The sequence below is a fragment of the Cryptococcus neoformans genome, chromosome 11 (genome assembly GCF_000149245.1).
Source record: "Cryptococcus neoformans var. grubii H99 chromosome 11, complete sequence".
Taxonomy (NCBI): domain Eukaryota; kingdom Fungi; phylum Basidiomycota; class Tremellomycetes; order Tremellales; family Cryptococcaceae; genus Cryptococcus; species Cryptococcus neoformans.
Window position 1 is genome coordinate 1,307,577 of NC_026755.1, and position 27,143 is coordinate 1,334,719.

The 27,143-nt window shown below is 48.4% G+C and overlaps 10 protein-coding genes and 5 non-coding genes; 7 read left to right on the plus strand and 8 right to left on the minus strand.

The window, feature by feature from the left end:
- Positions 1-18: 18 nt before the first annotated feature.
- CNAG_08011 (hypothetical protein) lies at positions 19-1,346 on the plus strand. XM_012197559.1 has 2 exons: positions 19-951; positions 1,029-1,346. The coding sequence occupies exon 1, from the start codon at positions 44-46 to the stop codon at positions 935-937; it is 894 nt and encodes a 297-aa protein (XP_012052949.1). The 5' UTR covers positions 19-43; the 3' UTR covers positions 938-951; positions 1,029-1,346.
- Positions 1,347-1,473: 127 nt separating this feature from the next.
- CNAG_13029 lies at positions 1,474-2,274 on the plus strand. Its single transcript, XR_001046293.1, has 3 exons — positions 1,474-1,720; positions 1,789-1,841; positions 1,904-2,274. It is a non-coding gene; the product is annotated as a hypothetical RNA (non-coding RNA).
- Positions 2,192-5,473, minus strand: CNAG_01936 (sugar transporter). Its single transcript, XM_012197114.1, has 11 exons — positions 4,592-5,473; positions 4,209-4,537; positions 4,012-4,146; positions 3,859-3,961; positions 3,411-3,799; positions 3,196-3,353; positions 3,070-3,142; positions 2,987-3,018; positions 2,895-2,937; positions 2,722-2,843; positions 2,192-2,667 (listed from the first exon to the last, which is right to left on the minus strand). Exons 1-11 carry the CDS (start codon positions 4,603-4,605, stop codon positions 2,428-2,430), a joined length of 1,638 nt encoding a protein of 545 aa, XP_012052504.1. The 5' UTR covers positions 4,606-5,473; the 3' UTR covers positions 2,192-2,427.
- Positions 5,474-5,841: 368 nt separating this feature from the next.
- Positions 5,842-7,575, minus strand: CNAG_01937. 2 transcript variants are annotated; one of them, XM_012197466.1, is made up of 3 exons: positions 7,337-7,575; positions 7,214-7,260; positions 5,842-7,137 (listed from the first exon to the last, which is right to left on the minus strand). In XM_012197466.1, the coding sequence occupies exon 3, from the start codon at positions 6,940-6,942 to the stop codon at positions 6,415-6,417; it is 528 nt and encodes a 175-aa protein (XP_012052856.1). In that variant the 5' UTR covers positions 6,943-7,137; positions 7,214-7,260; positions 7,337-7,575; the 3' UTR covers positions 5,842-6,414. The 2 variants fall into 2 exon arrangements, with proteins under 2 accessions (XP_012052856.1, XP_012052505.1); XM_012197115.1 differs by having other exon boundaries at positions 5,842-7,282.
- Positions 7,576-7,606: 31 nt separating this feature from the next.
- Positions 7,607-11,868, plus strand: CNAG_01938 (CAMK/CAMKL/Kin1 protein kinase). XM_012197467.1 has 4 exons: positions 7,607-8,233; positions 8,335-8,686; positions 8,738-11,137; positions 11,204-11,868. The coding sequence occupies exons 1-4, from the start codon at positions 8,091-8,093 to the stop codon at positions 11,306-11,308; spliced, it is 3,000 nt and encodes a 999-aa protein (XP_012052857.1). The 5' UTR covers positions 7,607-8,090; the 3' UTR covers positions 11,309-11,868.
- Positions 11,869-12,338: 470 nt separating this feature from the next.
- CNAG_01939 (hypothetical protein) lies at positions 12,339-15,858 on the plus strand. XM_012197116.1 has 5 exons: positions 12,339-14,672; positions 14,725-14,830; positions 14,887-15,004; positions 15,074-15,236; positions 15,319-15,858. Exons 1-5 carry the CDS (start codon positions 13,156-13,158, stop codon positions 15,695-15,697), a joined length of 2,283 nt encoding a protein of 760 aa, XP_012052506.1. The 5' UTR covers positions 12,339-13,155; the 3' UTR covers positions 15,698-15,858.
- Positions 12,602-12,946, minus strand: CNAG_13030. XR_001046294.1 has 1 exon: positions 12,602-12,946. It is a non-coding gene; the product is annotated as a hypothetical RNA (non-coding RNA).
- Positions 12,960-15,554, minus strand: CNAG_13031. The gene has a single exon (XR_001046295.1). It is a non-coding gene; the product is annotated as a hypothetical RNA (non-coding RNA).
- CNAG_01940 lies at positions 15,720-18,472 on the minus strand. 2 transcript variants are annotated; one of them, XM_012197469.1, is made up of 9 exons: positions 18,192-18,472; positions 17,873-17,971; positions 17,688-17,776; positions 17,479-17,611; positions 17,114-17,393; positions 16,952-17,056; positions 16,838-16,883; positions 16,640-16,780; positions 15,720-16,581 (listed from the first exon to the last, which is right to left on the minus strand). In XM_012197469.1, the coding sequence occupies exons 1-9, from the start codon at positions 18,433-18,435 to the stop codon at positions 16,000-16,002; spliced, it is 1,719 nt and encodes a 572-aa protein (XP_012052859.1). In that variant the 5' UTR covers positions 18,436-18,472; the 3' UTR covers positions 15,720-15,999. The 2 variants fall into 2 exon arrangements, with proteins under 2 accessions (XP_012052859.1, XP_012052858.1); XM_012197468.1 differs by having other exon boundaries at positions 18,029-18,472.
- A 139-nt stretch (positions 18,473-18,611) lies between these two features.
- On the minus strand, positions 18,612-18,963 carry CNAG_13032. Its single transcript, XR_001046296.1, has one exon. It is a non-coding gene; the product is annotated as a hypothetical RNA (non-coding RNA).
- Positions 18,964-19,137: 174 nt separating this feature from the next.
- On the plus strand, positions 19,138-22,577 carry CNAG_01941 (glucan synthesis regulatory protein). XM_012197117.1 has 5 exons: positions 19,138-19,325; positions 19,399-19,618; positions 19,678-19,763; positions 19,813-20,753; positions 20,802-22,577. The coding sequence occupies exons 2-5, from the start codon at positions 19,451-19,453 to the stop codon at positions 22,082-22,084; spliced, it is 2,478 nt and encodes an 825-aa protein (XP_012052507.1). The 5' UTR covers positions 19,138-19,325; positions 19,399-19,450; the 3' UTR covers positions 22,085-22,577.
- Positions 22,578-22,608: 31 nt separating this feature from the next.
- CNAG_01942 (hypothetical protein) lies at positions 22,609-23,449 on the minus strand. XM_012197470.1 has 4 exons: positions 23,275-23,449; positions 23,119-23,220; positions 23,041-23,056; positions 22,609-22,980 (listed from the first exon to the last, which is right to left on the minus strand). The coding sequence occupies exons 1-4, from the start codon at positions 23,369-23,371 to the stop codon at positions 22,944-22,946; spliced, it is 252 nt and encodes an 83-aa protein (XP_012052860.1). The 5' UTR covers positions 23,372-23,449; the 3' UTR covers positions 22,609-22,943.
- A 192-nt stretch (positions 23,450-23,641) lies between these two features.
- Positions 23,642-25,458, plus strand: CNAG_01943 (hypothetical protein). XM_012197471.1 has 5 exons: positions 23,642-23,853; positions 23,909-23,993; positions 24,064-24,185; positions 24,240-24,437; positions 24,491-25,458. Exons 1-5 carry the CDS (start codon positions 23,741-23,743, stop codon positions 25,128-25,130), a joined length of 1,158 nt encoding a protein of 385 aa, XP_012052861.1. The 5' UTR covers positions 23,642-23,740; the 3' UTR covers positions 25,131-25,458.
- A 96-nt stretch (positions 25,459-25,554) lies between these two features.
- Positions 25,555-26,413, plus strand: CNAG_13033. XR_001046297.1 has 5 exons: positions 25,555-25,627; positions 25,712-25,869; positions 25,959-26,062; positions 26,151-26,217; positions 26,280-26,413. It is a non-coding gene; the product is annotated as a hypothetical RNA (non-coding RNA).
- CNAG_01944 (hypothetical protein) lies at positions 25,568-26,160 on the minus strand. Its single transcript, XM_012197118.1, has 2 exons — positions 25,793-26,160; positions 25,568-25,730 (listed from the first exon to the last, which is right to left on the minus strand). Exons 1-2 carry the CDS (start codon positions 26,107-26,109, stop codon positions 25,619-25,621), a joined length of 429 nt encoding a protein of 142 aa, XP_012052508.1. The 5' UTR covers positions 26,110-26,160; the 3' UTR covers positions 25,568-25,618.
- Positions 26,414-27,143: the final 730 nt, after the last annotated feature.

A 27,143-nucleotide genomic window follows, 5' to 3' on the forward strand; every position in this document is an offset into this window, starting at 1 on the left:
TCATATACTCATCGGTCTCTTGCTTCTTCTTCCCTTGCTTGTCATGGCGGGCCGATCTCGAATACCTATCATTTATGACCCGGCTGCGAATCGCCCGTCCATTCTAACTAGTAGTGGGCTTGGAGGTATACTTGCGTCACCCGTTATGGCAGCTTCGAAGGGTCTAAAAAGGGCAACCACCAGTCCAAGGGCAAGCTCGTCCGGCGCTCGATGGGTAGTCAATGAACAACCTGAACCAAAAGCACACATCCACATCAACAATGTCAATTCTCAGGGAAACGGTAATCCCATCAACATAGGAGAACCGTCGAGTAAACCGGCCGTCGAGATTACTGTCGAGGAATCATCGCTTGCTGCCGAGCAATTACTCAGTCGACCTCATTCTCCTCCTGTTCTGGTGGAGGAGAGAGTTTGGGAGCCAATCAGCTTTCGTTTCACGGGTCCTGCCAATCCCGATCGTCTTTGGAACATGTTTTTTGCATGTTTCATAGTTGCCTTGCCGTTGATCGTAGACCGAATAATGGATTACCCCGAACGCAGGTATTCACAGCCAGATTATCTTCCACCAGCCTCCCAACTCATCCTTTTAGGTGCCTTATTCCTCATCTGTGCAGTTATCGCTGACTGGCATTTCGGCTGGTCAAGCACCATCGCTCCTATTGCAGAGGTCTCCATATCAGGAGCCCAGAACGGTTTAATTCCGCTGATTGTCAGTGTAGTTGAGACAAGCGAGTCTCTAATTTGGAGCCTTGAAGATATAATGTTCGGAGATGGGAGAGTGTTGTTGGGAATGGGCCTCGCCGCTCTTGGTGTGGTTTTGTTTAGCCAGAGACAGCCTAGTCTGGACGTGCCAAAGACTGACTACGCGTCTAGTACGGTTCAAGCAATGTATTTCTTGGGTGCCTTGTTGATCGGAATGTTTGTATGGAATGCCTAGTTTTATCCTAAGTGGTGAGTATTTTGTAAGAGGCTCATATGTTTCTCGCTAATCACTACCTTGTTCTCTGCCTATATATGATGCTGTAAAGCCCGTCAGGATCTTGCTAGAAGTAATGACAGCGGGACGTCGTCCACTGATGCTGAACATTGGCTGAGCTGTTTTTTTCAACGCCTGAGTGTTGTTTCATGTAGAGTTTGATAGATGATAAATGTGCAGTTATTAGAAGACATCATTGAAAAGGCGTCGCATTGATACGTAGCGTGGCTATAGCAGCCGATTATCAAGTTAATGAATGAAGTAGAACGAATGCGGAAATGAACGAAGTCGCAACAATCAGTTCCTCCGCTCATCCCCCATCAGGCTCGACACAAGCCCCTCGACGGAAATCGGTCGGTCTCCGACGGGGCTCGAAAGTTCGTCGCAGCGCTGATTTTGAATGGTCACTTCCGTTCATACGTAATGCCTGACCACATTGTTAGCGGCAGGAAAATGTTGGCCTTCAAACCAAGAATGAAGATGTTCAAATGACTCAATTCACGATGAGATTGAAAACCTCTTGCATAACATCGTGACAGAAGATCTCCAGCAAGTTGAGGATCAATTACTTTTTCGCTTCAAAATGAGACCATATCACTTTTACCTTTAGTTGTTTCATTGTACTATCTAAGAGGACTGATATTATACCAGTACGGCTGTGCGTGGTAGTAGGTGCTAGTTACTGTTGCAATCCTTTATTCGGGCCTGCAGATAATCAGGCCGAGGAGGGACTAACGGCGATAGGTGAGTTATCCAGAGATCCTTACAGTTTGGTGGACTCATCAACTGTAAACTGGCTGATAGTGATACAGCAATGGCGCGGCAGCATGCATTCTATTATACCACGACTTCTAATCATTAATTCGTGAGTAGTGCGCTAGTGCATAGGCCTTTTAGCGGTTTCAGACAACTCAACAAGACGGAAAGGCCTTGAAAGAAATGACTGCCCTCTGGATTATCCAGGCATCATCATCATTCAACATGCCGATGTCTTCCACGGTTCCACCCGCTGTGAGGTATGAGCTAACTCTTCGTCCTCATATCGCACACATACCGCCATGTTCTACCAACGAACCTGCAAGAGCACTTTCCAAGGCCGTCGGTAAATTGTTAGGTGACGGAAAAGCCATGGAATTTAGGCAAAGGACATTGGACGGAATTGAAAGACATTATAACAGGCAGGGGTCAGAAGATTGGGCGAGATGTTGCTACGGAGCGGATATGGAAGGAGATAAGTCTGGAAACTGAGGAAAAGAACATGTATAATCCAGTAAAGATGTTTGACTTCTTGATAATAACTGTACCAGTTGCATATACATCAGATGTATCGTGAGCATTCTGATTATTACAAGATCCGATAATCGGTTCACCCGTTAAAGCATACACCTAGATAATCAAAAACCCTGTCTCAATAACCCTCCAGACAAATAATTAGATAACCTATACATTCTTTAAATCCTTTCCTTTTCTTTTTCGTCCATATGCTCGTGGTGCTCAGCTCCCGGCTTCTCCTCATCGTCGAAAGTTCGGCCTTCGAGCTCGACTGCTCGTCTGGCAATCTCGGCCTCTCGTTCCTCCTTGGTGACAGCACCGAAGATGACATCCATAGACTCCAAAGAAACACCGGAAGTCTCAGGGAGCAACAAGGCGAGACAGAACGAAATTATGTTGATAGCGGCGAAGAAGAAGAACTACGTCACATTGTCAGTCTTGAGATAAATCACAAAATATATATTGCTACTTACGATACCACCTTTGGGCATGTGAATGACCATGAGAGGAGTAGCCTTGGTAACCGCAAAGTTCCAGAGCCACTGGGTGGCAGCGGCAGTCATGAGACCGTAGTGGCGAGTGCGGTTGTTGAAGACTGTTCAAGCTCAAGTTAGCGGCTATTTTAAGTGATGCCACAATCACTCACTCTCAGAGCAGATAACCCATGGAAGAGGACCAACAGAGAAGCACTGTGATGCAGATTAGTAGCGATTCACAAATTGACAGCTTATTGCTCACGTAAGGGATGACGAAAAGGTAAATCATGACAGCTGAATTATGTCAGCAATTTTTTCAAAGTTATTAGATGCTATGAAACTCACCCATGGCGATGGAAGCACCGGAAGTAGTAGTGGCGTCCTTGTCAGGAAGGTGAGTGTTGAAGATGGCACCGATCTGTAACACTGTCAGTCCGTGCGTACAAACGCCGAAGGAAGGGTAACACGTACGATCCAGAGGAACATGGACATAAGACCGACACCCAAGAGCAAAGGCTTCTTCCTGCCGAATCTCTCGATACCGAAAGCGATGAAAGTAGCGGTGGCAATAATCTTGACGATACCGTAGATACCACTGGCGAGCAATCCAGACTTGCTACCTCTGATACCTATTATAGAGTCAGTCTGCGTGATTCGCCTGTTTATAAGAAATTGTTAAGACAAACCGATAGACTGGAAAATAATGGGAGCATAATAAGAGATAGAGTTCTGACCACTCCATTGCTGAAGGGTGAAGACGACGAAAGCGATGACGAATCGGATGGGGTTACCCTTGGCAAAAACCTCCCTCCAAGAAGAGCCCTTGGTAGCCTCCTCTTCCTCTTTGATAGCAGCGGCGATTTCAGCGTATTCGAGCTGAACAGACTGGTCAGTGACGGGAAGCTTTCTAATCCAAGCGAGGTTGGCAAGCGCTCGTTCGTCCTTGTGCTTGGTTGCGAGCCATCGAGGGGATTCTTTGAGGAGAGGCAAGAGCATGACCATGAAACCAACGGGGACGAGCTGGAAGCCGATGGGGATTCGCCACACAATGTTGCCTCGATTTTGGTCCATGAAGCTGTGGGACGACAGCAAAATCAACAAGCGTTTTGGCTTTCACTAAAATAAGACACGTACGTTACACCATAATTGATCCAGTAGGAGAAGGCAACACCGATGACGACAATAACCTGGAACATACCAGTGATTCGGCCACGAATTTCCTTAGGCGCAATTTCACCTGTGCTATTGTTAACTCCTCTGGCCATAGGGAAGGCTATTATCACGTACTAGCATATGTAGGGCAGACAGCTGACATGAGACCTACTCCAAAACCCGAAGTGAATCGCCCTCCGTACACCCAAGACAACTGAGAGCTGGCCGCAGTTTGGATGCAGGCGCCGATGATGAAGATCCAACACCCAACTGATAACAAATTAGCTCCTATCTTGCTGTACCCTGAGGCTAGACAGATTAGATTAACTTACCCATAAGAGAATACTTTCGACCCAGCCAGTCATTGACCCAAGCAGCGATAATGGCACCGAAGAAGGCTCCGCCTTGCAGGATAGCAACGATGTTACCCTGCAAATCTGCAATTTGGTCCTTTGTTCCCGTAATGTTGAAAGATTTGGAAAAAGAAGAAAGAGCAATGACCCCGCCACCAAGACCGGTGTCGTAACCGAAAAGGAAGATACCTAGGAAGCCCACACTAGCGAGCAAATAGGATCGAGAATGGGCGTGCCATGGTCGTCGCTCAGAGTCAGATGTGGGAACCATGGAGGCCTGCATTGCTTCCTTGCGGAGGCTCTTGGATCTGTGATAATGCGGGTGTCAAACTTTGCCATGTGGAGTAATTCCGGTTACTCACCCAAAACCGACCATCTTGAAGAAGAATGATCTATATGCGAGTCCGCGTTGAGAGTTGTAGTTGATCAAGGAGTAAGGTTTAGTGGCTGTTAATACTCCGTGGCAAGGGGTGAAAGGATTGATCAGAAACTCGACTGGATGGCTTGACTCTTTTTCGTCCCTCTCAACCTCTCATATATATATAGCATTCTCAGAACCTTGCATCAGTAGCCACTCATAAAGAGTCGTCCGTCACACATGACATTCAACGGACCGTCGGTGCTCGTCGGTCCGAAAAAATTGGAGCGCCGGCTGAAAAAAAAAAAAAAAAGAACTCAAAACAAAGTATTTGATTGCTGTCTTGAAATCAAACAAGGCGGGAGAGGATTAAGCAGCGGTCGATGATGAGAAGATCGATAAGTGGAAGCCAAAGAAGGTTCGGAAACCCAGTTCGCCGTCGCAAAACATGCAAGAGGCCCCAATTTTACCCTGAAGGGTTCCCCAGGGGGTATATGGGGTAGACTCTAATTGATTGCAGATATGCTATCATGTGCCTTGTTCTCGATGTGCCTAGACTATGCTACGTGTAAAGTGCAAGGTGATAATTGCCAAAAGGGGCACAGGCAGAAATAAGGAACGCTCGTCTGTCGCTTTTTTGTGTGCGGCCCGGCTGCCATAAGCATGTTGTCAACTCTGATCGCTGATCCGTCTTCTCCTTTGTGCCTTGGATACTTGTATCATCATTCCCGGCCCGAGATCATGACAGATGGCTGGCGCACGCTCCTTGGAAGAGGAGGGAGAAGGAAGAAGGCACTGGCCCTGTCCCCTATTGTTCTTTGCTGCGATGCTTATTGGTTCCCTGTTTTTGTGGTGTCTGGAATTTCCAACTGTTTGTGTCATGCAGAGCCTGTGGACCGGAATGTGCGAAGAAGCATGCCCATGTGGTATGTTCATGTGGTTTGGTTAATTTATTAGAGTGCTTGTCGGGAGAGGCCACCAGGAACCTCTGGCGGGCCGTTCCGCGATTGCGAAAACTGCCGGCGGCCCTGCGAGTTAGAAAGAGACGTTTTTAATACAAATTTGGACTCGTGACCATCATCTCTTGATCGATGCATTATTATCCGTATCGTACAAAGGATTTTGAGGCATGTCCTGACTTTTCTACGAACTTACGCTGGGTACCTTACAGTTTATTGGGTCGCCCCCTTTTATTAGCCCAATTCTAGAAATCAGGTATAGACATAATTCAAACAAATACATCATTTTTTCGTACCCGGATAAGCGGCCGTATGACTAGTGAAGACTGCTTCTACTTTCTAAATAAAATAAGAGTCGGACCGGAACCGGAAAGGAGATGAGCAATGAGTAGTGACTAGTAAATAATGATCAGTGAACAATAAGCAATGGGCAATGAGCAGTGAGCAGTGAGCAGATGATGGCCTACGGTCTCGGCACGTCTCCGGTGGTGTTTTGTTTGTTGACTTGGTTGGCAGCTTTTTCATCTTTGAAATGACAAAATGGGAAATAAAAAATGGCAAAATGGAAATGATGATGTTAATTGAACGAAGGAACATGAGAAGGTTGTACGAATAACCCACGGGAATCCTTCTCTCGAATCACGAAATAATGTGCATACTTACTGCTGTACAATTGTTGAAGCGTTGTCCTGGATGCAGCAGCTGGTTTATGAGATAAAGCTTCTGACCTAATCATCAAATTTGCGTGTTAATAAGTTGGAAAGTGAAGGCCGCAGTTACTACGCGGTGAAAAAGCTTATGAACTGAGAAGGCTGCTTTGGATGTTTGGTTCTCTTTCCTCGGTTACAATAATGTCAGGCCAAATAGATCATAAGGCAAAGGGCATTCCAGCAAGTCTCGTAGAAGTTCCCAAATCGGTTTCATTTATCCTCAGACTCTCTTCAGGAGGCGCTATCATCTCCAGAACCCATCGCAAGCATTCAATCATCCCATGCCCTTGCTTAGGTTCTACAGATGTTAACAGCTGACCATGTCGATATAGGCCCCATTGATCAGGATCAACAGACCGTTGGAAGTCACATAGAGCTTGATTGAATATTTGCCGCGATTGGCCATCGAGTGCTCGGAATGTAGCCAAGTCGTAGGGGGCGATATCATTTTCGGCTAGAGGAAATAATGGTTGAGGAGTGTATGGAGGCGGGAGAGAGCTGTTACATTTGATCTGTGCGTACTGAGGTGGAGGCTTGTCTACGGAGAAATGAAGAGTCATGTCGAAGAATTGAAATACTTTTTGTTGTGGGTTATTGGTGAAGAACGTGGAATTTGACCGTTGGAAGTATTTTGTGTTGCTACAGGAGTTTAAGTATCCTTTTTGCCCATTTGGTACGCGAGTCATGTCGAAGGATCAACAAAGATGGTATTTTGCTCATGTCAGTTGTCAGTGACGTCGGAGAAGGGAAAAAAAATCATCGGAAGTCTCAAGGGCGGACCTTTCGAATAGGAGGTGTTGATCTTTTGTCCAAGTAGAGAGACAAAGGTGAGGTCGGCCAGTATATAGTATTATGAGTCGGACTGTGAGTCTACTCAAACACTGAAGAAAGGATTGCACATTGGTTGGCCCCGCTCTCATCTTCCATCTCCCCGCCCACCTCATCACAACCACGTACCGTATTGTTGGCGGGACCTGATTGTCATACACATCTCCCGCTTAAGACTGGAACCAGAGTAATTATCATCTTCATGTCAGCAATCAGTGTCGTTCTAGCCTCTCAAGGGAATTTTCACCTTACGATGTCAATCCTGTCGCACACAAACGTCGAAGTAGAAAATCAGAAGGACAGTCTATTAACCAAAGGAGTGACAGCCATATCGGTATTTTGTCATCAACTTGGCTTATCTCTCGAATTTCCTTTAGTGGGCGGTGCAAGGAGTTAACGGAGTCACGTGTCGGGTCGTTGGTGTGCAGCGCAGACGTCGGAACAATGCATAATGCGTGGACATCGATTCTGTCTGTAGAGATGGACTAAAGATTGACTAAAGATGGATGCCACACTCGGTGCGGATTGAATCGCCGAGGATGTATTGACAGGCGCGTGGTTGATTGTGGTAGAGGAGTGCGATGTCAGTGGCACAGCGGCTGGCAGTGACGATTTCAGCCTGCCTCTAATTCGATCTACTAGATCAACAGCCATCAGCTTCCTTGCCATAAACCACTTAATAGACACATCATCTTTCTTCCGCCACCCAATCCAGATGATCATAGCCCCTCTCCACGCCCCACAGACGCATAACAACCCATCTATCTGGATCAAGCTTCCAAGCTCAGCGCACCGCCCTAGCATCCTCTAATTAAATACCTTGGGTCGGCCTCGCCACGCTTCAAGCTCTTTCCGCACTCTACATCCTGTATCCCCCTATAGTCTTCTCCCGGCAGAGAAACTCTCCGAATATACCATCTTTCCCGACTAGACGACCAATTTCTGGTGCATTCGCATCACAGCATCATCATCATATCATTTAGAACGTCAACATTATCCCGTGATAATGACTACCTTCAATCCTGCTCCTGCGCAGCTACAAGCTGCCCAAGACCATACATATGGAAGCATGCCCACACCTACTTATATGGGAATGGTTGATACCGGCGCCCAGTGGGACTATGTGGGAGGCAGAGGAAGCAGTAGAAGGTGAGCAGCAATTTATCGCGGATTGCGAGGGGCAGTGCTGCCGTCTTACATCATACGTCTTAAACTCTGGAAGCCATGCTGATGTTATACGCGTGTTGCAGTCGAGAACCATCCGCTTCTCCTCACCGACAAGCAACGGAATCTGGCATTCCTCGACCTTCCACCCATGCAGCTAGCACTTCTACGAGTTCATCCTACGTTCCCGTCGCTGGAGCATCTGGTCAAGCATCCTCCGCGCCTCACGAACCAACGATAAGAGAAGAAGCCACAGCAGTTGTTGACAGAAGTATGCGGGCACATCAGCAAACCAATGGACCAAGCAGTGGAAACGGGAACTCCCAACCAAAGAAGTCCAAGGTTAGGATGGTGGGCGACTGGCAGTTGAACAAGACCCTAGGAGCGGGAAGTATGGGTAAAGTGAAGCTGGCGACCAACATTGTGACAAAAGAGAAGGTCGGCATGAAGGTGTTAATCCGGATGTCTCATGGCTAATCATTGTTATAGTGTGCTGTGAAAATTATTCCACGATATTCAGACGCGAACAGGAAGGAGGAAACAATAAGAACGCCAGAAGAAGTTGAGAAACAGCGGCTGAAGGACGAATCTAAGGAGATTCGAACAATTCGGGAAGCACACATCTCCCTTCTCCTCCATCATCCATATATCTGCGGCATGCGGGAATTCATCTCTCACCAGAACCATCATTACATGGTATTTGAATTCATCGACGGCGGTCAGATGCTTGATTATATTATTTCTCATGGTCGACTTCGAGAGCGTGCGGCTAGAAAATTTGCTAGGCAAATTGGATCAGCACTAAACTACTGTCATCAAAACTCTATTGTTCATCGAGACCTAAAGATCGAAAATATTTTGATATCAAAGAATGGAAACATCAAGCTTATCGACTTTGGCCTTTCCAACTTGTATTCTCCGTCACGTCATCTCTCAACATTCTGTGGTTCACTGTATTTTGCCGCGCCAGAATTATTGAACGCCAGGCCCTATACAGGTCCGGAAGTTGACGTTTGGTCCTTCGGTATCGTCATCTACGTCTTGGTGTGCGGAAAGGTACCATTCGATGATCAGTCAATGCCGGCTTTGCACGCAAAGATCAAACGTGGTGTTGTAGAATATCCAAGTTGGTTGAGTGCTGAGGTTAAATCTCTGCTGAGCCGTATGCTGGTCACTAATCCAGCGGAAAGGGCGACTTTGGCAGAAGTGCTCAACCATCCGTTCATGACCAAGGGTTATGACGGTCCTCCTGATTCTTTTCTCATTCGACGAGAACTGCTTCGTGCTGAAGAGATTGATATGAACGTCGTTGAAGCGATGGAAGGCTTTACTTTTGGTGATGCCAACACTATCTACCATAATCTTCATAGCATTCTCACCTCTGAAGACTATCTTCACTGTGTTGCTACCTTTGAAGCCCATCGGGAGAAGTTACGCACTTCCAGTCCTGGCGTATCAACGAGCGACCCTAGTGACTCACCGAAGAAGAAGAGGTTCAGCGGCTTTGACCTAAAGAAGCGGTTATTCAAAGAGGACAAGAAGGTCGAAGAGGCACCATTCAAGGAGAAGGTCAGAGATCCGACCAAGGGTTATGATCCGCTCATCTCAATATATTTTTTGGCGAGGGAAAAGATAGAAAGAGAGCGAGTGTTTGGTCCTGGTTTCTTTGCCTCATCGCAATTATCCTTGGATACATTTAATGCCAGCCAAGGTTATGGTATGGCAGTTCCCAATCTTCCACCACCCGCGTCAACGCACGTCATGGGACATGATTCTTCAAGAGGTCCCGACTTTGCCTCTGAGCCTCGAACACGGTCCGACGATGTCCCCAACCCCGTCATGGCCCACCCCTCAGCAGATCGAGAAAAATCCAAGCTCACCGACATTCCTTCTGCCGTCCACCGCCGACAGCCTTCCCTCAGCCAGCCACCGTTGCCCAGCAGTATGCCTGCTGCAGTAGAAAGTGAGGGTTTGACGAAAAAGTTCAGTATGCTTGGGCGTGGGCCTCGACCGCCTTCCGCTGGTCCGTCAGGACCGTCCCGTTCAGCCTCTACCAAACGTGAGAGCCTAACTGCTTCGCCTTCCATGCCTATGCAAGAGCATCGACGCGCGACCACTGTCGTCCACGATGACAGGTCCAAACACGAAAGGCGGGTATCGGTCGGCAGTTTTAGCAACTCTGTCAGCAAAGCAAGCGGCTTGGCAAGACGTGCATCCCAGCGCGATCGACCTACTGCGACTCCAGCCGATTCTCGATGGTTGAACGCACCGGCAGAAGCAGACGAATATCACCAGGTTGAAACTTCTGTTCGGCCGTCCACTCCCCGTGAGCCAGACACGGCCAGCGAACCTCAAAGTTACGATGATGTCAAACCAAGTTACCTCAAGGGTATCTTCTCTGTCTCAACCACTTCTACCAAACCAGCCAACGTGCTTATCCGGGATATCGCCATGGTTCTGGATAGGATAGGCATCAAGCACCGTCCTATCAAGGGCGGTTTTGAGTGTGTCCATGTACCAAGTATCGACCTTGCGAGTGTGGTGAATGGTGACGAGGCGAGTACTAGTTTGTCAAACGTCCCCTCTCACGCTTCTGGTGCAAGGCGAAAACAGAGCTTGAGACGAAAGGGCAGTAAGGCCAATATGAATGGCGCAAGTAGCAATGGTGCTGGCAGTCGGGGAACGAGTCCGGCACCGCATAGAGTCCTGACTGGTAATTCTAGCGGTACGGTCAGCGGTGGCGAAGTAGCTCACTTGTCAGTGCCATCAGGCAAGAACCGACATCATGTCGGAACTGTGGAGGAAGATGAGGTGGATGCGTGGGCTTTGGCGCAAAGCGGAGGAGCTGGTAGCAGTTTAATTGTCCGATTCGAGATCTTTGTAGTCAAGGTGAGTCGGGATCGATGTTTTTCAGAGATGGTTAGGATCGAGTGCTGACAAAGAATGAAAATGTAGGTCCCTGTTCTTCCCCTCCACGGAATACAGTTCAGAAGAGTGGGAGGTGATGGATGGCAGTATCAAATGCTGGCCAAGGCGATCCTTCGCGAAATGAGATTATAGTCGGGCCGAGGCTCATTATGGTAGGGCTTCTAGATTCTAGGCCTCAGAAGTCTAGGTGGAGGGCAGGGAAGATGGGAAAAAGGGGGAAGAACGATCAAAGATGGATCATGGCTGTTTATGCTTAGGATGATTATACTCTCTACAGTTTTTTTTTGCTGTCCGCTGTGGACTGTGGATCTCTAGACTCTGGGAAGCGAGAAAAATGGAATGTAGAAAAGCATATTTTAGGATGATTGCAAATCGCGTCTCAGATCCCTGGTGAAACCGTGAGCGGTGGAATGGCGGAGTTAATCAGCAGAGTACAGTAAAGTTATCAGATACCAAGATATATCCAACGAGGAAAGAGGACGGACAATAAAGTGGGCAAGAAGGAAAAGGATAAGAATGGATCTGTAATGATACATAGATATATGTTCTTCATGGTAGTCTGAAAATGCCTTTTGAATAGATGTTAATGAGTGATGAGCATCTCTTCTTTCCTCTCAACCATTCTCGTTAAATCAGACGTCGTTAAGTCAGACGAAATGAAAGTAGTAGTATGTATGTAGATTACAGTTCGGAAGTGAGCATACACCGATGATTTCATATTTATCATGTGCTGTGCACTAGACTGTAGACTACGGTATCGCATGGCGCGTAGTATATATTTTACATTGAAGAAAGTCGCAGTAGGCCGTCAAGCAGTGCTGCAAGAGACGGTGGACGGAGGAGGTTGGTGGAGGTTGAAGATTATTGGAGAATGGTGCAGGGTGGCAAATGGCGAGCGGGTATGCTGTGCCCGGTACTGACTGCGGGCTGCCGCACCCTTATTATCTCCAGCTATATGTACAATATCCAGTATCCAGTATAATGGAATGGAAGCTGCTATACCAGAAGCCTGGAACAAACGAACGACAGGCGGTAACGAAAGAGCAGAGAAAAGTCGCGCCAGCGCCGCGAAGGAGGGCGGTTACGTTTACCGGTTGTAGCTTGTTTAATTTTCTTTTTCTTTTTTCTTTTTTCTCCCTTCCTTCCCTGTTCTCTGCGCCCTGTGCACTCTGCTGTTTTTGCCACTTTTGCGCACTCTGCTGAAGTCGAAACTCACTTTGAAATCTTTATTTTTGCTTCCATCACCAACGTCGCACCGGAAAATCGCGCTCATCGCCGCGGAGGTTCTAGAGCCTCCACCAACGCGTCCAGGTCGCGTATGTGCGCGTCGAGAACCAATCGAAAAAAAGGCCTGGGAAGGTTTCTCCGAACCCTTTAAACGACCTGGAATGCGAGTTTAGCGGGGTCGTGCGTGTCACCGAGGGTGTGCTTCACTTCGCCTTTCCATGCAGACAAAATTTAGCAGGCGTTACAAGTCTTCTATGCTTCCCAAAGGAGTGAAGACGGAGATAGATCTATAGCAGCATGTCGGGTTCAATAGAGCCCTTGACCCGAAATACACTACCTGCCGCTATCGCCTTTCCATTTTAATCTGTCATCGTTCTTAGCCCGGACTAGTGCCGCAACAATTGACCGTGCCTGATCAGGATTAGTTGTCCCTGAAAATGCGATGTCAACGTCAAAAAAGTTGCGGTCGTTACGTTTTGGAGGTGAAATGTGAGGTCGTCCAGAGGGAAGTGTGGAAAGTATAACACCCTCGAAAGATTGTTCAGCCGGCTTCGGATCAGAGTGAATGCATAAGATCCAAGTATAAGAACAAAACACTGTCGTCGTCCCAACTCGTCCCGCATCTTCGTCACCTACCGCCCACGGACGCCCTCGCATCTCTGCTTTTTGATACATCAAGCTGTCTCGGAAGGTGCTAGCGGATCATTCAGGCGTCTTTTTCAGGATCATACATTGTACGGTAGTCACCCGTCATGCTTCATTCCCTCCAACCACAGAATGCACCGAACGACCTCGGTCGCTCGAACAGCGTGTATTCTTCGCTCTCGCCTGCTGCAAATTCTCTACCTTCCAGCTCCTTTTCAGCTCGCCCCCACTCTGCTTTCGAAGCCACTACCCCGCCAGCCCGCCACTCGTTTTTACTGCCCTCTGTTGATCACTCCCCTTCCTCCGACGGTCACTCTCCTCATCAGTCACAAGCCCTGCACCGTCCACCCTCTTTACCAAACGCCGCCATTCTTTTAGAGCACGGTTCGGTCCGTAATAGCAATCTTTGCCGGAGCCATTCTACCAGATCTGCAAGAACCAAGTCTATTCGACGCAAGCCTGTTCCAACCATGCCGCTGCCAATGCAAGATAAAGAATTCACAATCGGCCTCGGCCTTCCGCCCAACCATCCATTCGCCAATGTCGCTTCACAAGCTATGACGAGAAGCAGCAGCTCGTACGGTTATGAAAGCATGCGCTACAGTACAGAGAAGATAGATAACAGATTTGGGACTGGTTCGCAGTTAGCAAACAGGGCGGTAAGTGCGGGAGTGATAGCTCCAGTGCCGCCCCATCGAGTGACGAGCCGACCACATCTCGAGCGTGCCTGTGCAAGTTCCCCCTCCACTCCTACCCGCAAAACTCAACCACCCTTCCCTCCTCCGTCATTCCCCTTACATCATTCGGCTGATCCTCCGCTCAAGCCATTTCCCCGAAGAGACACATCTCCTCATTTCTCCGAACAACATGTGCAACAGCTGCACTCCCGTGTCCCCGAGTACACCCTTTCCGTCAATCGTCCTTTGCCTCCTGCTCCGACAGACACCGCGTCCATCCGATCCGCCCACACCGCACCTCTCTCCGCTGCCACTCATGGAGGTCGTTCCTCCTCCTCCGCTGACAGTGTAAGGATCATGACACCTATCCATAGTTCCACCCATGAGCAAGCCGTGCACAATCGGGACTCGTCTCATAGGAGTGTACATAATGTACCATCATCCGTGCCTCCTATTATGCCCAAGAGATTGATGTCGGACGATGTCGTGGTCAGAAGCAAGGGTTCGAAAAAGGTCCAGCAAAAGATCAAAGTTCCCAAGAAGGTAATTCTGCTCGGAGGCGAGACCCTTGCAGACGTCGAGTTTAGCGTCGATAAACTAGTTTCAAGGGATCGAGTGCTTGAAGCTTCGACATGTTTTGTGAGAGATGAGAATGGTCTTCCGATCTGCTTTGGTGATCTCCTTTCGCCCCCCGGTCCTGTCGAAGCTGGTAAACCTACTCCCAAAACTGTCGTCTTCTTCATCCGCACGTTCTGGTGCGGTCAATGTCAAGATTATACGCTTGCCTCTATCTCGATTCTTTCTCCCGAGGCCCTCGAGAAGGCAGGTATCAAGGTAGTAATCATTGGTCACGGCAGCTGGAAGGTGCTCAAGGCGTATAGGAGGTTGTTTAATTGCCCGTTCCCTATCTATGTGGACGGACCCAAGAAGCTGTACTCACTCATGGGGTACGTTGGTATGATCGACCATTAGGCGTTTAATACTGACCCATCAACATAGCATGACAAAAGGTGCACCGAAGACAGCACCCTGGGGTCATTTCTGGAAAGGTCGAGCGGAGTATCATCAACGTGCTGTGCCTGGTCAACTCGCTCATGGTATCTCTGTAGGTCGCGCCTTTTATAACAATGACTTTGCACAAGGCTAACGCTCGACTTGCAGAACGCCCTCTTCAAGATGCCTGTCAAGCCTCCAGGGGACCTTACCCAATTAGGTGGTGAATTCATCTTCAGCCCCGGGTCTGTCTGCGAGTTCGCACATCGCATGACCCATGCCTCTGGTATGTTGTATCGTCCTTTTCTCTTGGCGCTGAGCTGACAAGATTCCCTTTCTCTATATGAACCATCAGACCACATGGAAGCCCCTGAAGTCATTCGCCTTGCAGGTTGTGATCACCCAACTGTTGAGGAGATCAAAGCGGTCGAACTCGCCGAATCGCAAAGAGAAGAGCTTGGGAAGCTTCGTGTGGAAATGGAGAGATGGAAGAAAGAGAGGGCTGCCGAGCTCGAGGGGTGAGTTTTTTTTTTCCATCATTTCCCTTTCCCTTCTCCGTTCACGACATGCACATATTAATGAGTGTCTTCTCTCATATAGGATCAAGATGCGAAAAGCCGCTCGACGTGGGATTCCCTACTCTCGTTCACTCGAGATTGGCCCCCAAATGGCCCAAGCCCACGACTTTGAATTTGACTTTGAGGACGGCCTTGAAGTAGCGTATGAGGAAGAAGACGAAGATGAAACAGAGGCGCTGGAGATGGGGGAACATTGGGATGAGAGGTTTAGGAGGGTTATATCACTTGAACAGCAAGTCAGCAGGAAGGAGGAAAAAGAAACGTCTGCAGGGATTGGAAAGAGGGTGATGGAGACTCCACTCGGACATGAGGCGCGCGGACAACAGCGGGATGATGAGGTTGAAATGATTTCTCCAGAAGGAAATGGGAACCTTCATGTTCATATTGGGCCGGCCTCATAATAATTGGACTCGAGGATATTTAGCGAAGTATCATGGTTTTCATATGACGATATCATAGATGATTTTTGTTTTAACTGAAGGTGTACTGTTATCAATATAATGTCGAAGATAAGCTACGACGAGGATACAACTTTCATGAATATATGACTGCTCTAGCAATATTGTAAATTGGCTGTCATAATGCTAAATGATAATAAAAATACAAACTAGTCGCACGAGTGAGGAATATCGATACACACTCCATTTCTCATTCATGGGACCAGCCCACTTCAGACCTCACATAGACAAACCAAAAGTCCTTTTCACAAATCCCCTTTATCACTCCCACTTCCCCACCCTCTCCACCACCCCATCCAATCTCCAAATCCGCTCATCATCCTTGGACTCCTAGGTCCCGCCGGACTCCACCTCCTCCTCATCTCTGGCCTATCCTCATCTCCCTCTTCGTCCTTCCCTTTCCCCTTTCCTCTCCCCTTTTTACTTAATAACTGCTCTTTCCACTCACTATCCGGTACTTCTACAGGGTTGGGGGAGTGGTAAAGGATGAGAGGAATGAAGACGAGAGGTTCGCCTCGGACGATGGTAATAGTTAGTCCACCGTAAGGATCGGTAGAGTATACTTGTCCGGTCAAGACGTTTATAACGGGGACAAGACCTTTGTACCCTGTTTGCGAAGGGGGGATATACATCGGGATAACTCTTCCCCTTCCTCCTATATGAAGTGACGATGAACCATGGTTGTTGAGGGCGGAGAGGAGGGGAGCTTTGGAGATAACGATGGTGTGGTTACCGTGCTGGAAAGGACGGAGAAGGGCGGAGAATGATGGGGATGACGATGCGATACGGCGGGCATTATTGAGGGATTTGACCATATTGTATGTAGACTAAACATTCATTTATTAGTGAATGGATTTGAAGGACAGAGCAAAGGGAATCACATACAGAAGACTCATCATATCCAAATAGCCAAATTGCTTCCCTGTTATAGGGATCATCCCCGCCTTGCAGATTATGTTCTTGGCCTGAATAGAGGATTGGATAACCATCGTTGATGAACGGATAAACCATCGCATTGCGAATAAGCTGCGTAATATTGTTAATTAAGACTTTCTTTGATAACAGAAGATATAGGAAACTTACAGCCTGATCATCGGTCTTACCGGCAAATCTGGGGAAGTCATGATTACTGACCAACATATGAATCAGTCTCTTCCAACGGTTACAGCAACATGGTCAATAATGAAAGCGACGAACTCGAGAAAAGACCCCAGTGATGATGGGTCTGGAAAAAGTCGATGAACTTGCTTGATCATGCTCACTAGCTCTGATATCGACCCTAGCGGAGACTGAAATGCCCGTCTATTGACGATCAGCACACCATATTAATTACAATTTACTCAACCTGATTTGACTCACTGAATATGCCAGTACGTGGCAAAATCAAATATACTACCCATTGCTTCCTTCTGGTATGACGCCAAGTAAGTCGGGTCTCCATTCAACACCTCTCCCAAACACGCTACACCTGCGCTCTCCATAAAGTCTTTCCAGAAATCTTTCCTGACGTGCTTGACAGTGTCGATACGGAGAGCGTCTATTTGGAACGTGGAAACGAGATGGTGGATCCAGGCGTTGAGCGTGGAGATGACGTGGGGGGATTCGGTGTTGAGATCCGGGGTTTGAGAGCCGACCCAGCCTGGATTCGGATACGGTAAGTGGACGCTACCCTACGAAGAGAGGAGAAGAAGGGTGGGGAAGTAAGAGGACGGCTGGTAACCTACACTGCTCGATTTCTTCTTGAACATCCCAGTTAGGCAGACAATACTCGTGGAAATCAGAAGGTGACGAAAATGGACCATAATCGGAAGAAGGCACAAAAGATACGTGGTCCTGCGCTCCGACATGATTTGCTACCTACCCCAGAAACCCATCAGCTCCATCCATGTGCCCTAAACCTTTGACTGAAGTAATGCATGGGAAGGTAACTTACGACGTCCACCATAAGATACATGCCTCTATCATGTAACGCCTGGCTGAGGTCAAGCAAATGCTGGGAAGTTCCGAAATGGTGGTTTAGCTCTTTTGTCCAGTATAGTCGCACATTACAAAAAAGTCAAGAACATATCATGATCCGTTTAGCTTCCACCTCAATATCGCTTCGGTTGATAAACACACCATATATGTTGGAAGCCCAATAGCCATGGTATGGATCCCCGTGAAATGCACGTGCACCTGGGTCAAGTTGGATGTTGGCGACGATCGGCGATATCCAGACTGTACAAACGTCAGTATTAGTCCCCGGGCGTATCTTTTACCTGTTCGTGGACGAACAGTACTTTCTTTAGCACCGCCGTGTCAAATCAATCAACACCAACAGCACATTGAAGATGTTTTGAATTATCTAAAAAGATATTCAAGTTTCGAGATGAAGAGCCACGCATTCGAACGAATGCTCAAACAGGATGAATCATACGCTTAACATGGGCACACGTACTCGTATCGAACCCCATCCCTTTTATATAGTCCAGCCTCTCCTCCACGCCCTTCCATCCTCCGCCACAGTACTCCTTTTTTGCAACATCACAAGGTGCAATCTGCTGGTCTGGTCGGGCAAAGCGATCTGTAAGGAGTTGGTAGACTGAGCGATGCCGGAGTTCCGATTGGGATAGGGCGCTGGAAGGGAGAGAAGTGAGTAGCAGTGGTAATAGGGAGAGGACTGTGGAAAAGGGGATGAGCATAATGGTTTTCGGAGAAGATGGAAGGACAATAATGTTTATAAATGGAAAGACAGGATTTGTGGGGACAGATCGCTGCCGCAAAAACAGAAGGTGGAGGTGGAGGCAGTCCAGGTGTAGGACCTTATTTAAACAAAGTCTTGCCCTCTATACATTAATGATCATGTCCTCTGAGACTCTGGCACTATTGCATACTAGCTCCTCATCAGTTCGTTCCGCATTCTGGTTTATCGAAAAAGTGTTTTATCATCTATTACAAGGAGTCCCAGATAAATGAAGGATAAGCGGACGAACGAAAGGAAAAGAACAAACACGCAACTTTTTGCGTATTACGTAGGGCACGACAGTATTTGATCCCGTTCTCTGCTCCCATCGACACAGCACGCAGCGGTTGTAAGAAACGAAGAGCGACTACTACTAGTCCAGGTAGAGTCGTTGCCAAGCCGGAAGCTGACAAAGATAAAAGTGGAGTTGGCCATAGACGTAGACACCCTTTTTGCCAGTGTGACTGTCGGGTGTGACAGCGCTGCGACCCTGTTTCTTCCCAGTAGCCACAGTAGTATCGTTGAAAAGCCATGATGGTGCATCGGATGTGACTGCCACGCGGTTGATCCTCGGATAAGCCAGTTTACGTAATGTTAGCCACCTCTGTCGGCGTTGTTGCTTGTCCGCGCCGGCTGGTGCAGTGTTGATCTCTGCACTTTTGCTTTCCACTGTGATTTTGGCTTATTGCTTCCCGCGTTTCCGGTCTCTAGAAGACAGCGCCCGTTGCCGCCACACACATGCTTTGTAGCCCCTTCCATACCCACAACCACTTAGCGCCTGCCACGTGACTCGTTCACCACGCCATCAGTAATAGCCTGTCCCGTCCCTCTCATTAGTCGCAACAGCCTGTAAGTGAGCTGCCCATTCAAACTCTTCTTTTGCACTGCTGCAGCCCTGGCTATGGCTAACGCCTTGCCCCAGAAATCATAGCGCCAATATTCCGTAGCCTTGTCCGCAAAATCTCACGCGCGAAATGCCCTTTCTCCAGTCCATATCGAGCCTCTTTTCAGGCAACTCTTCAAAGTCAAATCCGGATCGCTACAACAACAGGCGCTCCGTTATGGACTCTACCCGCGACGCATTCAGTCTACCGACCACCAATGCTGGTAAGGTACACTATGGCAACGGGTACAATGATGGCGTGAGTCACGCGATATCTTTTTGCTGCGTCAGGTGGTGGCTGACATTGGACGCGTCAAGCCACAACTGGATAGCGCGTCGTCTTCACCTGGTCCTAGTAGACGTAACAGCAACGCTTACAACAACAATTACCCTCCAAAAAACTTGTTTGTGCATTCCATTTTTTTCCCACCGTCTGCATTAACGTCCGTACAGCTCCGCGAACCCAAATTCCTATCCTCCCTTAACCCACACATTCCACCGACTCCGTAAAACCCTTGCTGGCTCATTCCCCGAACTCCTTGAAACACTCAACCCACCTGTTAACCCTGCCTTACTGGCCACCTTTGAAGCTGAACTCGGGTGTCCACTTCCTCGTTCGGTACGCGAATCTATCCAAGTTGCAGACGGCCAAGACCTCGAAGCTACTGCCAACATCTCAGGCTCTGGAGGATTGTTTTATGGACTGTATTTTTTGCCTCTTGAGGAGGTTATGCGGGAGTGGGCGTTTTGGAGATACGCAGAAGATGACCCGACAGTAGGTGGGAACCCGGCGATATTGGCAACAATGGCCTCTGTCCCGCCTCAATGGATCAAAACTGTCTATGCTTGTAAAGGTTGGGTCCCGCTGTTAAGTGATCGAACAGGGAATTATGTCGGTGTTGATCTCGACCCGGGGCCGAATGGCTCGTGGGGCCAAGTGATCGTCTTTGGGCGAGATTTTGACCGAAAGTGCGTCCTTTGGATGGGGGATGGCGAAGGTGGCTGGGGTAAATGGTTAGCCGCGTTTGTGGATGAGCTGCAGTCGGGTGAAGGTTGGGAAGCGGACAAGACTGCTTCATCGGATGAAGAGGAGGAAATCGGATATAACAGCTATAATGGTGGAGGGACATATGGTGAGGCGGGAAGCGGGCTCCGGCTCGCAGGCCAGTATAGAGGATGGAGTGTGCTTGAAGCATGGTGGGATAGGAGTGTGAGAAAGTGGGAGTCACTAGGATTGGGATTAGATATTGAAGAGGTTGAAAGGGGGTTAGAAGAGGCTAGAAGGCTGACGGGCTACGGTGTGAGTGCAACTGAAGGGAAAGGGAAAGGGAAGGTCAGAGAAGGGACCAATGGGAGCACAAGTAATAGCAACAGCCCCCTGCAAGAAACTCTTGGTGAGTATACTGCTTCTCTTTGGAGTAAGTAATACTAATAAGCAGCAGGCGGTTCTCCACACCTTGCTGCCGTGCCGGGAACTCCTGTTCCCCGTGATTCTGATGTCCTCCTCCCACCATCGTCTCCCGAACAACCAACCATCCCTAAAATTAGACATCCATCTCCATCCCCTGCGAGAGTCATCACACCAGTGACATCTACCACTGATCATCCTCTCAAACCGGGACCATCCCCTACTGTTTCTGGTTCAGGTTCAGGCTCGGGATACCTTTCACCTCCTACGCATTCTCCACCTCGGCGTAGGCGCGCACCTGCTCCTGCACCTACACCCATTGACCTCCCCACACGGGCCGATATCCAAGCCATGTCCGCTATCGCCCAAGCTGAAGTCTCGGGTCTCCGTGGTGGCTGGGTGATGAACCTCGACACCTCTGTCGGATCCGCTGCCCGTCGTGCATCTCGTCTATCTTCTCTCGGGTCAGGATCGCAGGGAAGGGGAAGTATGGATGCGGAGATGGTGGATATTGATCTTGAAGGCGGACGGGCAGTACCGTTTGGTTCGCCAAACATGACAGAAGACGAATTGGAGAGGCAACGAGAAGAGGAAAGGATGGCACATGCCGGATTGGAACATCGACGGAGCCCGGTGATGCTCACCTCTCGTACCCCTTCTCCTCTCGCCCGTTCCCCTCGTTCACCTCATTCCCCCCTCTCTCCACATTCCGTCTCTTTCCATTCTCCTCACTCTCCATACTCTTCTCGCTCACCCTCTTTCGAGACTCGTACCGCCATCACCACTATCGACGACCCCTCCCGGGAAAAGACACCCAAAGCATCTCTTCGCTCACCAAACGCCCAATCCCCGTTGAACGTTACTGCAATCCCTCAAAGTGTATTGGACGCTACTAGCATGATTCGTCCCCCCCCGCCTGTAGCAAACAACTCAAGTTTAACAATTCGGGGATACGATGGTGAAGAGAGGGATCGATCTCTTGTACGCGCCAACTCGGGCGCTTCCAGTGGTCGAAGATCCCCCCGGCCAGAAAGGTCGGGGACGACGCCCATCCCTGGTTCCGGACCTACGCAGCAGAGATCGATGACAAGGGGCCAGCGGGAGTCTAGTGTCATCTCCACAGATAGCCATGACGGTTTGCTCGAAAGTGGCTCATACCGTAGAAGTATGTCTCCCGTCTCGGTCTCTGATGCTTCCGCACTTGAGGGTGAAGAGGTATTGGAAAGCCCTAGTACCATTAAGAGTATGGACAGTGAGCACAAAGTAAAGAAGGGGAAGGCAGGGTTGGAAGAAGAGTTTCAGGAGGTGAGCCTTTGAGAGGCGTTTCGGACGGGTTCCACCTATGGCTAGAAGCCATTACGCCACGAATGTTGCCAAACTGTGGACCGTTGAGCGTCGCGGGCCAAGTGCAAGAGGATGGATCAAGACTGAGTGGCTTATGTTTTATCATGAGCATATTCAAAAATATGTTTTCTGCATGGCTAAACAAACTTTTTGGGCCTTTATTCAAATCCTGCATTGGCTTCCACCGTGAAGAACTTGGGTATATGTGAGAAAAGGCGATAACATGAGGGCGAGAAGAGACCCAAGGAGAAAATTATAGAGTAGTACTTTTTTGAGTACGATCATGGACAATGATACCCCTTTCCTTTTTCATATTATACCCATTTTTTCCCTTACCATTGATATTGGAAATGTGTTTTATTTTATCGTACTTTGGCATGGATTTTGATGAGCATATGCGGGTACTAGCGTAGTTTGTTCAATACACGCATAATGATGTTTTGTGATATCATGTCTTATCTTTGCTGGCAATAATTAAGGCCAGATTTTTCGGGGAGAGATACCCTCGAAATGCCACCACAGATGCTTAGTACTGATTTGAACCGCTCTGGTTCATTTGTTTTAGGATGGAATTTATTCTTTCCAGGGTAAAAATGACCACCAACCATCGCATGGCCCGAAGGACGAACATCCCTGGTGAAATGTGTCAGGGTATGTAGGTTTGTGTTGGCAAACAGTTAGGAAACAGTAGACGGTTCCTCCATGCAAAGACAAATTTGTTTGAATAGAAGTGATGATTGGGAAACCGTAAATGTTATTTACGAATAATTATCGATACATAGTCGTGTATAATAGATACAAGGTGTCGTATAGAGCGCATTATGGTTGATGTCTAACAGCACGGGATAGGGATGATACAGATGTCACACCTACGATGTATGGTGAGCTTCTGCATTTATTAGAATGAAAGAGAACCAATCATCGCTTACCGGCATGGGAGAATAGCTGAGTGTCAATACTGCGTCAGGATCATTTCTGATAGAAGGTGCGCTCAAGCGACGACTTACGAAGACCACAGAACCGACCGGGACATCCGCCTCTCAGTCTCATAACTTCTTCATCCTGCTGTTTCTCCTGTATAGACTCTTTTGATCCAGCATTCCTAATATCTAGATTGAAATATCAGCGCGGGGCACGAGTGTAAACAATGACGGGAGACATACCCATAACCCGTTGTGAGATGGGCTGCTTTGCAACAACTGGTGCATCAATTGTGGGCTGTGTGCGGTTCTGACAAGTGGCAGTTGGAGGGTAGGACATTGTGGATGGTTTTTGATGGGCGATTTAAGAGTTGTTAGTGGAGCTATTTGGGTAGTTTTATTTATATAGATGGCCAAGTACGTAAATGGCACAGCTCGAAGCCAAAATGTCAAAACATGACGTAATGACGTCGCTCGGGTACTGCTTCCCTACGCCTAACTCCCCCCCGAGGTGCGTTTATTAGGCGTACGTTTTGCAAAAGCCTCGAGATATTCCTAGGCGCGCCTATCTGTATGTCGAAATCTGCCGGAAAACCATTGTGGAAAAGTGTTGAAAGCAGCTAATTGTTCCTATCTCCATACAAAAATAATCTCAGCTTTTACTCTTCTCTTCCCGCTTATACCCGGCCCCCGTACTGAATCTCAGGCCATGGCACAGCGAACAACTTCCCTCAGCGGTTCATCCAGGCTTTCACTCAGCGTAGACAAGACTCCGGCTGCTACCCAAATCTCAGTTGCCGGCAGGCATCCGCTCAGACAGGAGTAGGTTGCGTCGGCATCTCCTACAGAACATCCCACACTGATGCGCAGGAACTAGTTGGTCTATATCCTACGTCCACCGGCCTCCCAATGCTAAGGTTGACTACGAAAAAGAGATTCGCCGGGTCGCTACTTTTGGCTCAGTACGTTTCCTACCAAAATATCATTTGGTAGCATGTTAAATGATGGCTGACTGTGACCATGGATTGACAGATTGAATCTTTCCTCCATCTCTACTCGCACCTTACCCCAGTGAACGAATTACCTCCAGTCACCGATGTACTCGTTTTCGTCAGCCGGATCGGTCGACCTGGTGTTTGGGAGGAGATGCGAGAGTATGTCTTTGCTTTTCTGGATTAATTGAGCTACACTGACATGTAAGACTACAGCGGAGGTCGATTTACCATTCGGCTCATTCATCCTATCGTACCCGTTCTCTACGAATCGCTTCTCTTCTCTCTTGTAGGTGACCAATTCGATGAGGCGGATAATGTTGTGGGCTGCGTTTTGAGCATGAGGCAGGCGGAGGGTATTCTGAGTGTTTGGGTGGAAGATGAAGGAGAAAACGTCAGAAACGGCTCCTTAAGGTATGTCTGTCGTATTCTGCGTATATGTTTGGCAGTATTGACCGAGAGAATAGAGCCAAGATCCTTTCCTTACTTAATCTTCCACCATCCACCACATGTGACTACCGGGCAAACCGAACTCTGCTCGAAAATGCCAACAAACCCGCTTACACAAGCGCCAATTCCACCAGCAACGTCAACGGCGTCTCCACCAATGGCGAAACCGGCGGGCACGGACATGGGCATGGTGGGCGAGGCGACAGAGGAGAGAGGGAACACGAAGGCGGCAACCCCGGGAGCGAACGTCGTGCGCACGGTGCCGGTCGTGAGAGGGGTGAACGGATTGGTGGTGACCGGGAACACGAGTACCATCCTCGTCCACATGGAGGTCGATATGACCATCACCATGAGCGGCCGCACAGAGAGAGGGTTGAGCGCGCCGAGAGGTTGTCGGTAGCGGCTGCAGGCAGCACTGGTGGAGATCGACCCGAAAGAACCGACCGCGAAAGAGGGGAACATGCCCGCTCAATTGTAGGAGGACAAGGGCACGAGCGTGTAGGGAGTTCCCATTGGGGTACAGCAGGAGGATTTAGGGACAGGGAAAGTCAATCCGGGCAGAGGAGGACGGTTGTAACACCTGGAGCTGTGGCTGCGGCGGGTTTGCCGGCTACACCTGGTGCAGCAGCTCCTGGGAATGGAGCTGGAGTGTGGTGAGATGCCCGTCTGTCATTCTAGGTAGAGTGGGCGTAAGGTGAAAATGGGGGGTTTAGGTAACCCAGAGTATATCCAGCATATGAGGGTATCATGCGAGACTTGAAATTACAAGTCAATATTGGGGACGCATACTGCTTATTCGCTTGCAAACTCATTCACTTTTAATACATTATCTTCTGATAGCTCAGATAAATAAAAGAAAAAAACATCGATGGAGATTCCATTCGACAAATTTAATTGCCTAAATCGCTCCGTCACTTACACCAGTAGAACAAAGGAAGTTCCATATTTGATTCACTGACAGAAATAAAGATATCCCATGTATAACCGTTTCATATTATAAGACGAGAAGTTCCATCGGGAGGACAAAGGAGTCTGAAATTCTCACGCATTCTACTTGATTCGATAGATCCATGACAGTATACTCATACCTTAGCCTAGAGGAAACTCATCTTTATCAACCGCCACCACATACAATCCATCACAGTTTACCAAGAGCAAGTCCTACTCCCTTCTCCCTCTTCTCCAACGCTGCTAACCAAACCCCTTCGTCCATCACACCACTTGAAATGCGCGAATAGTGCCATTGAACATTGACCACTTCCAAATCCACCACCCATACGTCAACCCTCAAGAATTACCCTTCCCAACGACTATCTTACCTGGTGGAGGTAGGGCTGTGATATACCCTGCTGTGAAGACGAGGTGGGCGGGGCCGAATGTTGGATTTGGTGCTGGGGTGAGTTTGTTGCTCTCCGTCTGACTTGAGGTCGAGAGGAACGGAAGAGAAGGAGACGATATCGAGAGGCCAATAGCTGATGAAAGTAGTTGATGGGTATGCCCCACCCGCTTGGAAAGCCCTTGGCATGGGGAGTAGGTACGGGTATCGATAATACCGCAGCCGCTTGGAGGAGATATTATGGCCTTGGAGGGTGAGGCAGCCCCCTTTTCCTTTTACATCTTTTTTCTGTTGTTCCATGAATTGTAAGAGAAGCTGATTGATTGGATAAATACAATAAGACTCTTGACGGGTTATCCGTTGCATTATAGGTTACCTGGTAAACCTGGATTGGGAGGGTACTTTGGAGTGAGTCAAATCTGTTTATCTTCTTCCTTGCTGCGGGATTGGGTGTTGACAGACGTGTCAAGGGATGGGAGATACGAGATTGATTAATCGGTGGACTGGAATTGGGAGGAATTATCAGTTACTAAAGCTGAGTGTACGATATTGTGTACTATGTTATACAGTGACTGCATGTAGAACACGCAAATCACCATTCATCCCAATGTACGTCTCCTTAACAACTTCTACAAGTGCAGCTTCACTTCGTTGAGTGTAATGTCAAGATAACCGTCTTTCAAGATTCGCTTGAGCTCAACCCACCACAGACGTACCTTCTTGTTCTTCCACACCTGAACTCTGAATAACCAATAACCCTGACTAAACCAGTAGTTTTGCTAAGCCCCTCAGGGATAGCATCATCCGCAACCTTTTCTGTCTTCAAAATCGCTTGTTTGGCAGCAATGAAAGCTCATATGGATGTTGAGCAAGAGACCTTCGTCGAGGACTGCGTCTGCATGCTAATCACAAAAAGAGCCGTGCGTGGAACGGAGACGGGCGTCAGCATGGGATAGTCTGCTATGGATCACCATTGGATACCAAGAGGAGTGGTAACCCGATGTAGATCTGAGATAACCTAGAAATTCAAATTGAGCGCAATGTTCATGACAGTTACGCCCCGGACGCATTGGGACTTACCCTTGGTCATAAAACTCAAGATGGCGACAATGTTAACAACAACTGATCCCTCTTTGTACTTGATGTCACGATAAGTACCGTTCCTCGAAAACTTGACTTGCAGCCTTGAGACAGTTTGGGAGAAGAGGAGGGTCAAGGATCCATAATCGATATGAACCCAGGATCAGAGGTTGTTACATTTGACATCATCCTCTGGAGAGCGCAGATGATATTGCATCTACAAAAGCTAGTCAGTCGGGATTCGACAGACAGGG